The sequence below is a fragment of the Astatotilapia calliptera genome, chromosome 23 (genome assembly GCF_964374335.1).
Source record: "Astatotilapia calliptera chromosome 23, fAstCal68.1, whole genome shotgun sequence".
In the NCBI taxonomy this organism is placed as follows: Eukaryota; Metazoa; Chordata; class Actinopteri; order Cichliformes; family Cichlidae; genus Astatotilapia; species Astatotilapia calliptera.
Window position 1 is genome coordinate 31,261,223 of NC_137443.1, and position 13,045 is coordinate 31,274,267.

The 13,045-nt window shown below is 40.4% G+C and overlaps 1 protein-coding gene across 4 annotated transcripts in view; it reads left to right on the plus strand.

The window, feature by feature from the left end:
• Positions 1 to 1,589: 1,589 nt before the first annotated feature.
• The window catches only part of LOC113015811 (sodium-driven chloride bicarbonate exchanger-like), a 50,047-nt gene continuing 38,591 nt past the window's right edge, over positions 1,590 to 13,045 (plus strand). For 3 of the 4 annotated variants that reach the window (XM_026158136.2, XM_026158132.2, XM_026158133.2), the window contains exons 1-2: positions 1,590 to 1,894; positions 3,421 to 3,450. In XM_026158136.2, coding sequence (XP_026013921.1) covers positions 1,847 to 1,894; positions 3,421 to 3,450 — 78 coding nt within the window. In that variant the 5' untranslated portion in view covers positions 1,590 to 1,846. Of the gene's footprint in view, positions 1,895 to 3,420; positions 3,451 to 10,236; positions 10,408 to 13,045 lie in introns of those variants that run through there. The other variant, XM_026158135.2, reaches the window with a different exon arrangement.

Consider the following 13,045-nt stretch of genomic DNA (forward strand, 5'->3'; position numbering starts at 1 on the left):
ACACCGCTTTACGGCAAAGAACAAAAACTGTCAATAATTCATAAACGTAGCGTTTTTAAAAAAGACCAAATAGCAGTACCTTGTCTTAAAATGCCTTAAAGTGCAAACATACTTATTTTAATGTTCCCATTAAGGCGTTATGTCAAAATTCAGACATGTTAAGTCCTAATAAGTTTTTTCGGCATTGAATGCATAATCTGTGTAATGACAAATATACTCACTATTCACTATTACTATTTATTCATCACGCGATCATATGTTAAGATAACGGTAAGATAAAAGTAATATGCCCCTTATTTGGAAGGATCATTGAATACGAGAAAAAAATGAATATGTCGTCTTTCTTTCATTGTTTTTTTTCTTCTTAAATTATTATTTTTATTTAATCATTTACTATAAACAAAACCAGCTTGGTAGACCTGACCTTTTACGATGAAACTCAAAGTTTTCCATATTAATACAGTTTATTTAAAACCACCTTTCAAGACACCCAAGGACGCTTAGTAGAATTAAAAACATAGTAGAAGATAAAATAAACAAACAATCAGTTTACAGTGAATATGCAGACTTGGACAGAACCGCTGTTTATTATATCTGGGGGAAGAGAGTTCCACATATTCCTTATTCAACCTATATCAGCCTATAGAATTTATTTCATTTTCTGCCATATTTATGCATGATCAAACTCCATCATAGCCTAAAGAACTCATAATATCCCAAATAATAGATTTCAGTCTCAGACTGCAGGCTTGCTTACTTGTAGTTCAAAGAGTTGCAAAACTTAAAATAAAAAGGCGGGGGCAATTTCCCCCCTGCTTCAAGCAAAAGTTTGACAAGGAATCCAAGAGTTGATGGGTTTGGCCTTAGAAAGCAGTTCACTGTAGCCTGATCATCATTAAATGCCACCATCAACTTAAATATTGATTACTTAGGTAAGTACTTAAGTACTGACGTTCATGCTATTGTCTTGTGTTACTCTTAAGTGAGATTAAACAGTTGCATTATGAATATAGGCTAAATCTAATTGCAACGGTTTTCTATGGCCACCAGAGGAGGGCACCCCGGTATAAACTTCACTGCAGCGGCATCCTGGTCAAACGTGAACTCCGGCACAGGCACAGCATGGCGTGCTGCAGCTAGAAATAATGATGGAATGACCGGAGCATTTCTGTAGCCGGTGTGTAAGACCGTTCTGGATAGTGGTAATGGGCATTTGACGTAATATTATGCGTTATATGTTTATATCTGAAATGAGAAGAAAATAATGACAATGGCTGCGGCTGTTTTCAGTGTGGAGGGGGCCTGTGTATGGCGCAGTGGTTGAGAAAATCCACATGGGTAACACCAAACAAGCAGACATTGCTCCATTGCTGTATTGATTGCTGTCGCGGTTAAACTAGATATTAATAACGTACGCAGTACAGTACAGTATTTAAACTGCACCCTACTGAAATACATTGAATGTTTTTTTCACAGATCCAATTGAAACAATAGACTGTTTGGCCGAACATAGTTATGCGTGTCTTAACGACTACAAATGACTATAAATATGTATTCACAAATGAATCCCTGTATGCTCACTCGCCTGTGTGCTCATCACCGCCGCGTCCCGGGGTGAGCGCGTGTAATGGGAAGCACTACCTCCCTCCTTCGTGCGTAAATTATGTAGGGCAGGACGGCAATGCTTTGCTACCTCCATTTGATCAAACCCACCCGGTGAATACGAGGGAGAAAAGAGACATCAAATCAGCTACAACAAAAAGCCATCCTCGTTTTCGAGACGCATTTGACAGAGGCGGAGTAGCGCATCACGACTTGCCTGTTGTGAAGCCAAGGAGAAGAAAAGATGGACATCACGGATCAAGGAGCTCAAATGGAGCCGCTCTTGCCAACGGTAAGGCTAAATATTCACGTACTTGCAGTATTTGTGTTCAGTTCTTTAAAATTTAACTGATAATCTTGTTGAAATCATAATGTACTGTTGGTGCTCAGTGTTTACCCCTTTGGAATAAGACAGGCGCAAGCACGTGATAAATGAATGATCCATTTTCATTATAATCGTGCTTCAAAATTACCAATATTCGGACGCTTTGCCGGCTATATGACGCATGACTATATCACGACTAACATGGATGTTGCGCATCATATATAGGGGATGCAGTTCCCTTGTGCACTGCATGTATATCCGAGTAGAAGATGTTCACATCCTTCATATCCAAACGCCTTCACACAGGAGGCATTTGTGATGAGGCTAGTTGTATTTCATGGGTTCTTTGCTTCTTGTGTAGAAATCATATGGGCTGGCTACCCCCTCGACCCAGTTTTCTTATCTATATGAAAATCTACTGCCAAGCTGTTGCTTTAAGTACACATCATCTCAAGATGATACAGTGAGATGAGCATAAAGTGTTTGATCCTAGCAGTGAGGAGACAGAGACAGGAGAGACTGGATTTTTATGACTTGAAAATATCATATTCGGCAAATTGACTGTATCATGCAGGAATTTATGTGCAGTAATCATATTCTATCTCATGTGTAGGTGTTACTGTCAATACAGTTATAGACAGAGAGATGCAGCACAAAAAAAATTGACTGAGGAATACATGCATCTGTAGTATAGCAAATTAACAAACCCAATGGCAGAGTTACACACAAACAAACACATGCAACACACTGAGACACTTGAAGGCACAGCCTGGTTCTGCGGTCAGCCTCTCCTCATTAGCATTCAGGTGAGACTGTGTGGAGAAAAAAAATGTCAGCTGCCTTGGAAGCACTGTCAGTGCCAGAGGAGATATGAAATATGCTGCTTTGTGCTCACCATTTAAAAAAAAGCACCAAATAGAGGCAAATCAATACTCTCATTGTTTGTTCTATTTGTAGCTGTGTTACATGAGGACTTAGTTTTCCGCAGCTTATGGTGTACAGTGAAGCCTGATGGGGCTGATGTGGTATGGGATGGGATGTTCCGTTTCCCCGCAGTGCCATTGCAGTGGAGTCGTTTCCCTGTCATTGTAGCTCATTGCTGTTTCCCCATCCCTCCTCCTACATAGCTCATAGCAAGTGTTGTCATGGTTTCATCAGGATGTGTATGAGTATGTGAGGTGTTAATATAGTGAGAATCTCAGGGACTTCTCAGCAAACGACGTGGCTATAAAAAAACCAGTGCAATTGTGTACCGTTCTACTGTGTTACCAGGTTTCCAGGGTCATGCATGGGAGTATGTTTAATTTACAACAGCAAGCGCTGCATTCAAATGCATTATTGGCTTTCAATGTCTGCTGCCTTTGAGTTGTTACACTCAAAGTTTACGTGCTAAGGTATGTTTTTCACAGACCATTTTGGCTGACAGTAATGTTCTTGCGTGTCTTGCTTTTGTCCCATTAAGTGATTTCCTGATATATATTTTTTAATTGCAGGAACAAAGTTCCCAAGAAACTAAAGAAGTGGTGAGTAACACAGAATAATGCAAACTATATGACTTTCTTATTGTTTTGCATGGTCAGTGGACTGCTCCAACCCCTCAGTCATCAGTTGGTTTCTGATAAGAGGCAGGTACTGTAAGGTTATAGAGTCAGTCTGGTGTGGGATGGCTGTATAGCTCAGTAGGAAAAAGTAGTAGTAGTGTTAGCAGCGAAAAAACTGCTGGGTACAATTCTAGCTTGCAGGGAATAGATTTACACAACTGTCTAATATATTGTTTCCCCCTTTGTAAGTATTTCTTGTTTGCTTTGTTTTAGTCTTAATGAAAAAATAATCACATGCAAAAATTTGGATAAAAAAGCCTCCTAGTACTAAAAAGTTATTGAATGACATCAAGCAGGTGGCCAGGTAACATGCTGGATATCTGCATAAGTTTCACTGTTATTTTTTATTTCAGCTATCTTGAATGGATAGTGATGATCAATCAACACCAAAACGTTAGCTGGGTGTACTAATGTTGATTTTGTGTTTGGTGTATGTGTAGAGTTTGCAGTTGAAATAAATGGTAAAGAGTTTTAGAAAAAGATTTTAAACCCTATATACTATAAGCCACTGTTATGCATACATGCATACACCACTCTATTCTCTGTATTTTAAGTCCTGTATTGATCTCACATCTACACCACAAGCAACGGTGAGAAGAAAACTAGAGAAAACCCGCACATGCTCGGGGAGATCATCCAAACTGTGTTGTTCTTGCCATGAGGTGACAGTGCAAAGTGTTGAGTAGACTTCCAACTTAAGACTGAAAATTATAGGAAATCTAAAGCTTCACAAAAAACAAATGTTAGAGACCGCAAATATTGTGTTTTTTGTGGGGGTGGAGGGAAGCCCTCATCTGCATAAGAAACTGTAAAAAAAATAGCTCAACACTGCAAACGAATCTGTCTTACTAAGGCAGAATGAATGAATGAGTAGATATTATAAAATTGAATGCAGGCCTGCATTGCTTTACTGGTACTATTGTGCTTCTCAGAACAATAGGAAGTAATTAAAAGTAAATGATCAGATAGATTTACTGATGCCTCAGATGGTGTTCTCACATTCTTTGCTGTTAAAAAGCTGTTAATCTGCAATAATATAGCAGCTGTATTTGGTTCAGATCTTCAATTAGATTGCTTGCTAAACAGATGTTGACTATTTTAGGTTGCAATAATCACACGTCACCTGCATTTGGCATCTACAATAGGTTAACAAAAATAAATAATAACAGATAATCTATGTGAAGGCTTTATATCTGTGAAATGCCTTTGAGAGTATGAGCCAAATATAGGAGTATGAGAAGAAAAACCATGGAGGATAGGTTTGATATATGCATGCTATTTGCTCTGACAAAATATTGTTTATGCAACTGTGGGCCAAGAGCCAAACTGAGGACAAGACTAAGTACAAAGTGCCCCTGTCTAAACTGACAGGGGCACTTTGATGACTTTCACATTACAAGATATTGTGAATAAATACAAATATTAGAACCCTGTTTTATTAAGTAATGACAACAGTAACTAAATTAAACTCTGCGATAGAATGGAAGATAAATCAAATTTATCATTCACACGTATATACAATAATTTCACATGGAAAGTAAAACTTTGGTAACATTAGAAATAGATAAAGCTCAAATCTTAGTGTCTGAATAACTCAAAACTTAATTTCAGAGCAAATTTATTAAATCATAGAGGCTATTTTAAAAATTCTTTAACTAATAATGTCCTTATATACAATGCTGCTTTTGACAGGAGGCATCAGTCATCTTTAATTCCGTTCAGTTCAATTTTATTTACACAGCGACAAATCACCAAAACAGTCGCCTTAAGGCATTTTATATTCTAAGGTAGACCCTACAATAATACATGCAGAGAAAAACCCAACAGTAAGCACTTTGGCAACGGTGGGAAGGAAAAACTCTTTAACAGGAAGAAACCTCTTGCAGAACCAGGCTCATGGAGCGGCGGCCATCTGCTGCGACCAGCAGATGGCCGCTATAAACTGTTGTTGGCATAACTTGGCCTTTTAAGTAGTCTTTGGTGTGGCATCAGGGTGGCTCAAACACTTTGCGTATCTTTTAGGAATTTCAAAAAGATAATAGTTTCAGTTTAATTCCTTTAGTTTAGTTTCTTTAGTTTTAGTTTAGCAGAAGCATTCCTAATGACACTTAGATATGAGAATATCTAACTCTAGTGTCTGGAAATTAAATTGAGCAGAATGTGTTTAGCCTAACTTAGAATATAAAAATTGAAACTTTCTTTGTAGCCAGCTTCAATAAACCAAAAGGGCAACTAGAAATACTTTTAAATGTTTTTTTTTTTTTTACCTGAATCAATACATAATTGTTAGTTAAGTCTGTGACCCCAATTAAAAAAAAAAAACAAAAGTTAAAAAAAAATGGATGGATAGCTCAATGTATAGTTAGCTTAGTTTAACATTAAGCCTTGTAAATGACCAAAGTGCTAGCATAATGCTATATCCGACTAATTAAAACATTACCTTTAATATGTATAAAAGCCAGTGTGTAAGAACAGTAATGTGCTAATATTTCTGGTTTCGAAGACAATATCTGATTTTATGCTAAGCTAACCTAAGCTAATCTAAATAGCTTCAGCTATTATATTTACCATAGCCAAATGTAACAATGTTGTCAATATTCTATTTCTATATGGTGCAAGAATGCAGTGTGGCAGGCAGGAATTGGACCCAAAATGCAGGACTTAGAGGAAAAACGTGAACTCAAAAACTCTGCTTTAATGCAGGCTTGGAAGGAATACAAAACAATAACAAACTAAACTCGGAAATCCAAGAATATAACTCACGAGAGAAAACACAGCACGAGAGGGGAACCGCCGTTAACGACGCGACAACAAGAACTAACTGACAAGGACTAAAATACACTGGCAGGCACATTAGGAAACGAGGAACAGGTAGGCACACAGCTTGGACTCATGGACATAATGAGACACAGACCTACAAAGTAAAACAGGAAACACACAGACTATTTTACAACACAAACGCGGGGATCCGAACAGAGCACAGAGGGAAGACACAGGTAGGGATAATAAACACGACGAACAAACCCAAAGAACTAATATAAAATCAGAATAAACTAGAAAATGATAATAATAAACTTAAAGCGCTGGGTCACCAACCCAGGACCATGACAGTACCCCCCCCCCCCCCCCCCCCCCTCAAGGGCTGGCCCCCGACAGCCCCAAAACATAAACAGACCACCGAACCAGGGTGGGCGGTGGGAGGTCCAGGACGGAGGGACCGAGTCCAAAAACAAAACGTGCGTAGAGTCCATCAATAATTAAGGGGGCCGACCGTGCGGACGGCAATGGTGGCAAGGGGCAAACAGTTCAGGGGGTCGACCGTGCGGACGGCAACGGCGGCGAGGCAGATGAAGGCAGGCCGGAGGCCGAAGGCGAAGTTGAAGCTGAAGCGGAAGCTGGACCAGGCGGAGGCGAAGCCGAAGCTGGACCAGGCGAAGCTGAAGCTGGACCAAGCGAAGCGGATGAAGCTGAAGCAGAGGCTGGACCAGGCGAAGCGGGTGAAGCTGAAGCAGAGGCTGGACCAGGCGAAGCTGGTGAAGCTGAAGCAGAGGCTGGACCAGGTGAAATGGGTGAATCTGAAGCAGAGGCTGGACCAGGCTAAGCGGGTGAAGCTGAAGCAGAGGCTGGACCAAGCGAAGCGGGTGAAGCTGAAGCTGCTGCTGCAGGCGAGTATGAGGATGAAACTGCTGCTGCGGGTGCGGATGAAGACACAGAGGCAGGACCGGGCGAGGCAGGACCGGGCGAGGCAGGACCGGGTGAGGCAGGACCGGGCGAGGCAGGACCGGGCGGAAGCGTGGCAGCTGCGGAAGCCAATGAAGCTGAAGCTAGCCCAGGCCTGGACAAAGCTGATGCTGACGCTGCAGGCGCGGATGAGGCTGACGCTGCAGGCACGGACGATGCTGATGCTGACGAGGCTGCTGCTGCAGGCGGGGATGATGATGAGGCTGCTGCTGCAGGTGAGGATGATGACCCGGAGGCTGGACCAGACGAGGATGCAGACACGGAGGCTGGATCAGACGAGGATGCAGACATGGAGGCTGGATCAGACGAGGATGCAGACACGGAGGCTGGACCATGACAGTACACTGCTACATGTGTGGCAGACAGTGCTAAGGACTTTGAACCACATTGACAGAGAAACAATGTAATGATATAGAAATAATTATATGGTCATTTCCAAACAATTCAAGGGCAATCAGTCTACAGTGAGAAAGGTTATGCACAACTGGAAAACATGCAGTACACTTGCTTATACTCCCAGGCGTGGACAGCCTAGCGAATTCATGTCATACCATCGAATCCTCAGCGATTGGCAAAAAACCCAAAAGCTACATCTCAGAATTTAAAGGCCTCAGTTGGGGACTCACATATGAAATGTTCACAACGGTACAGTTAGAAAAAGATTTAGAAAAAGTGCGTGACCGCATCTTCGGTGCGCAAAGCTCTATCTGAACACATCACAAGACATGCGACTTCAGCCCAAACAATATTTTTTGGACAGTGAAGGCCAAAGTGGAGATATTTGGCTATAATAAACAGTGCCAAACACAAAACATCAGCACAAACTCCTTATACCAGTTGTCAAGCCCAGTGGTGAAGAGATGACTGAATGGTAAATGGACTGGTTCTTATATAGCACCTTTCTGCTGTACTTGAGCACTCCAACTTGCTTGATTCATTCATTTATACATGCACCTTTTTCAAACCACCAAACTTCCATTTAGTAATTGAGCTGCTCTACCTCCTAAAGTACAACCACCCAGATTGTCTATGTAGGTTTTTAATAATCCAGGTCCCGTATTCGTCCCGTATTCGTAAAAGCTTGACAAGAAGGTGACTGGACTTCTTTAAGTTTTTTTCGAGGATATTACCTCGCATCCAAGAGACTTCAGTCGTAAAACCAAAAGGTGGAGAGTTCCAGGTATTTAAACCAAGTGGGGATTAGAAGTGAATGAAATTCATTGAATGTTGCAACTGTGTCTGCTGAAGTTTTCACACACTGCTTCTTTATTTGGCTTAATTGTTAAATAAAAAACGAGATGGTATAATACATCATGTGTTGTTGTAATAAGGTTATATTTGGCTATAAGTGACCGTGTCTGTGATTGGCCAGTACTGGTTGACAGTATTGTAAAGCAGAGATGTATCATTGTTGTTGTCTTTGCACATTTATCTGTTTCTTTATAGATAAATATATTTATTTTCCTTTACCTATTATCAACTTGACTCCAATTCAAATGACCATTATTTTGTTTTGGATGTGAACTTGACTGCACAGCTCTAATTGCTGTACAACCCTGACATAACAGCAGGCTTTCTGCCAATTTGTCCAGTTTAAGCTGGAGAAGATCAGTGAGAACAGATGGAGGAAGCTTGCTGGAGTTGCCGGGGTTTGTTCTATTGAGAATGTTGTTATCTGTGTGAAATCTGTGCTCGACTTAGTGATCTAACTGTGCAAAACTGGCAGGCAGGGAGGAAGCCTCCCCACCTCAGCTAGCAGCCCAGACTGGCTGCACTCCTTTCCATGGTTAATTATAGCAGTGTCAGTGGAGAGGAGGATGATGAGAGCATGGAGGTAGGCAGAAGAAGAGGATGCAGAGCTGGTTGGAGAAGATGATTTTGATTTGATTTTGATTTTATTGATTAGCATTCAAATATCTCAGTGAAGACAGAACAAAGATCTACCACAAAGCAAGAAAGCATGAGACAAGGCTAATCAAAAGGTATTGGCTGAAGCATTTGCTTATTACGCCAACCCTTTTAACAAAAGATCTCTTTGCATGCAGCTCCTGTACACAGGGCTCGAAGCAAATAATAAAACAAAGCAAAAACAAAACAAACAAACAAACAAGAATTTTTTTTTTTCCACCTTAGATAAGTAACTACATCAAAGCAAGATGAGAGACAGATGGATGGATGAGGAGAGGCAGGCTTATGGAAAATTAGATTGCATACTATAATTGTAATATGGCTGTCTGATCTTCACTTATAAATGTTTCAATGATAAGTGCTTTTTCTGTTAATGAAATCCTTCAGAAGTATCAGCTGACACAAACCACAAAGGCAGCACTACTGTAATTTCACAGTGGTCTCCGGCAGCACAGCAGGAATATTTGCTTGTTCCTTTAGGATCTGCTTTTAGCAGATCACAGTTTTGCTGACAATGCACTAGAGCCAGAGAGCAGCTTCTTTGCCTCAGGTAGGTCATACATACACTACTGTGCATAATGAAACTGCAACGCTCCACCCTGCCTCTTACGTCCTCTGCTAGATGTATGTGTTGACCCGTAACTGTGTGAAGCTCCTTTCTGAGGATAGTGTTTTTAGAGCCCTTGCGACCTATGATTTAGGTAATAGAACAACAGAGCTTGGATGCTCAGCAGTAGAACTCTGCACAGCACAGCACTGGTGATGTCAGAGCGCTAATCTCTCTGGGGGGATTGGCGGATGGACGCTTGTCAGAAACATTTGATGTTACCCTGGATGAAAGGCGTCGGAGGCAGTGGAAGAGGCACAGGGAGAGCTGGCGCGGTGCTGAAGTCTCTGCTTTTGTTTTTAAGTTGTGTTCGCTGAGCTTTTTGGAATAAGGTTGCTGCCTTTTTAAAGCATGGGAAGAGCAGCTGAAAAGAGTGGCTGAGAAGAGAGGCGAGGGTTTGACTGAGATGCACAGACAAACAAGCTGTCTGCCTCTGTTATTCTCTCTGAGTCCTCTTACAACAGTCATAGTCATCCTGAGCTGAGTGGGGCTCAGGCCCTTAGCCTTAGCCTCTTATCTTACTATTGCCGCAAGCACAAGGAGAGTTAGCGGGCATCCTGCCCCAACGTTTCAAGAGGTGCACCATGCTCTCAGTGGACCTCAATAAAGGATTTATTTATCAGGTAGGCTTCTTTGATGTTGTTTCTGAGTTTATTCAAAGCATTACTTGCAATTCAAGCAGTTAGCTCTCACTGAGTTAGTTGACTTTTGATTTGTATACCCTGTTGTTATAATATTGAAGATAACCAGTAACTTAAAAACAATAGCTGGACTAAGGTTTGTATTTTTCCTACTGCATGTATAGTTAATAGCATGTTTGGTTCCTGTGGTGCAGAAAGGACCGGTTGTGCTGATGTGCACGCAAAAGGTCCTGAGGAGGCTGACAGATGTGGCTGCCATTCAGGGGAAAGACAGGAGCTTAAACCTGCTGTACTGACCCTAGTAATCTCTGATAGAGAAATGGGTGAACAAAAGCCAGGAATGCTGGATTTGTTTTAGCTGGAGTACTATGTCAGATATATAGAGTTGCCTCTGTCTTTGTGTGTGTGTTTACAGAATGCTGAATGCTTTTACCACTGCTAGCTCAAATCCAAACAGCTTAAGTCTCAGCCTCATCCACACCTAATGCCCCTGGAACCCCTGTGTTTACAGCAAGCTAGAAAGCAGGAATGTTCCAAGTATTCCTTGCATATTTTTCCAAGGAAGGCTGCTGATGCTGAGCCTGCTGTCATTGCCACAGTAACTATGGCCATCTGTAGGGATGAAAACCATGACAACAGAAGCTGTTGGCCAATCGCAGTGCTTGTGCAGCCACTGATAATCTGTCTTGGCTAGCTACCACCTATACAATCACTCTATTTCACAACACATGTGGAAAGTCGACTAAAGCAGATTTACATTAACAGCCAGTTCGTGCTCCCAGCTGGCTAATATGATTTTTAGTACTCCTCTTGTCCTAGATCATAAGGTAAATTAATGTAAATCATCTCTACTGTTGTGAACATATCAGGAAAGATCCCTGAAGAATTCAGTAATGAGGTCACATACTACTTTCCAGAGAGTGATGTGGTAGTGTACACAGATTCCTGGAAATGAGCTTGTGAGAATCAATAGGATCTGATTTATTCTGGCCAAGAATGTGGAATATAAGCTCCCAGACATATCTAACACTGACATTTAAAGATATCTTCTTTGTTGTTTTGTAACTAGTTAAACCCTCAAAGATATTGTGATTGGAGTATCAGCTATGTTGCATTTGATGATTTTATTCCTGTTTCACTCTATATTTTCATTTCTGTGTGCTGGTACACAGTTTACAATGTGAGGATGAAAAAATTTGCTTTTATTTTAATTAAGCAAACTGTTAAAATTCTAAATGCAGGAGGTACTGTATTGTGAACATTTAAAGGATTTCCTTGAAAGTAATTTTCATCTTTCCAGTGTGGTGAAATTAGATGCTTGTCATCCTGAGGATTTTTTATTTTTTTTGCTGTAGCTTTCACAATTGACTTTTCTTTTAAAAGTGGCTTCAATAAAAACATGGCTGAATTTCAACATTGAAAAATGTTAGCCACATCCCAGCTTAACTTCTTTATATATAAAAAGGTGATTGCATTTTCATCGAATTTGTGCAGAGAAACACATTTGAGATAACACAAGTCCAGGGTTTATGATTCAAATAAAATTAGTATTCATCTATAAAATAATTAAAATCACAACGTTATCAATTAAGAGCACTGATTCATATTATAGCTATAGTCTCACACACTGAAACTAATGCCTGTCGTAATGAGGACACATATGTTCCTTCTTTTAGTGTTACGTATGAACACAAAACTGACAACAAAAAGCAAAATTGAAAACCAACTAGGAGAGTTGACGATTGATACAGTTATTCTCCTTTAGAAACATGCACATGTAGAAATGGAAGTTACAATGCTATAAGCCTGATTACTGCCTATTGGAGGTCAGGCTTTTGGCTGTTGGGTGACATTACCATTTACTCTGCTTTAATATCACTCTGGGTTTTTTGCTAGCCTTGTGTTAGCATGCCGTCTGTTCAGATGCTTACAAAGAGCCAATGTTGTGTTAGCACTATAATGCAGTTGTTTCTGGATGTAGTTTGCACTCTTCTTCTTTTATGGAATGAAAATGAAATGAACCTAAACTCTGATATTTTCCTCCTTCCTGCACAAGAACTTTAATCAGCTGTTTGTAGATTAGCTGCTAAGAGAAAAATCCGCTAGCCACCTGTTGTGCAGATAACTTAAGAAACTTTGTTTCGCAGGTATGGCATAACTCTAACTGCAATGTGTTTATGTCTTACTTTTGAACGTATTACACCAAAAATGGGTAAGAGGAAATGTTTAGCTGAAACAGTAAAATGTGGGAAAGCACAATTGTAAGAGTTGTGTTTTTGAAGCAGGATGTTCAGTTAGCATCCTTTGAGTTCAAACAGGTCACATTTTAGTGTTGGCTGGGTTATCTTTTAGACTCATAGCAAAGATACACAAACACTAAATGCCTTATCGATGATTAAAGCTGAAGTTTTAGTTGGTATCACTCAGTAGGTGAATGTGAAAGGAATATTGTTTTGTTTGTTTGACTTTATGCTAGGACTTATTTCAAAAATTCTTAAAAGATTCCATTTTTTTGCGAAGAAATGGTTTACTTGAAGAGTTTTAGTCAGGATTTAGAGTGCACCATAGCACAGAAACAGTATTAGTAAAGGTTATTAATCATCTTCTGTGCTTATCCCGC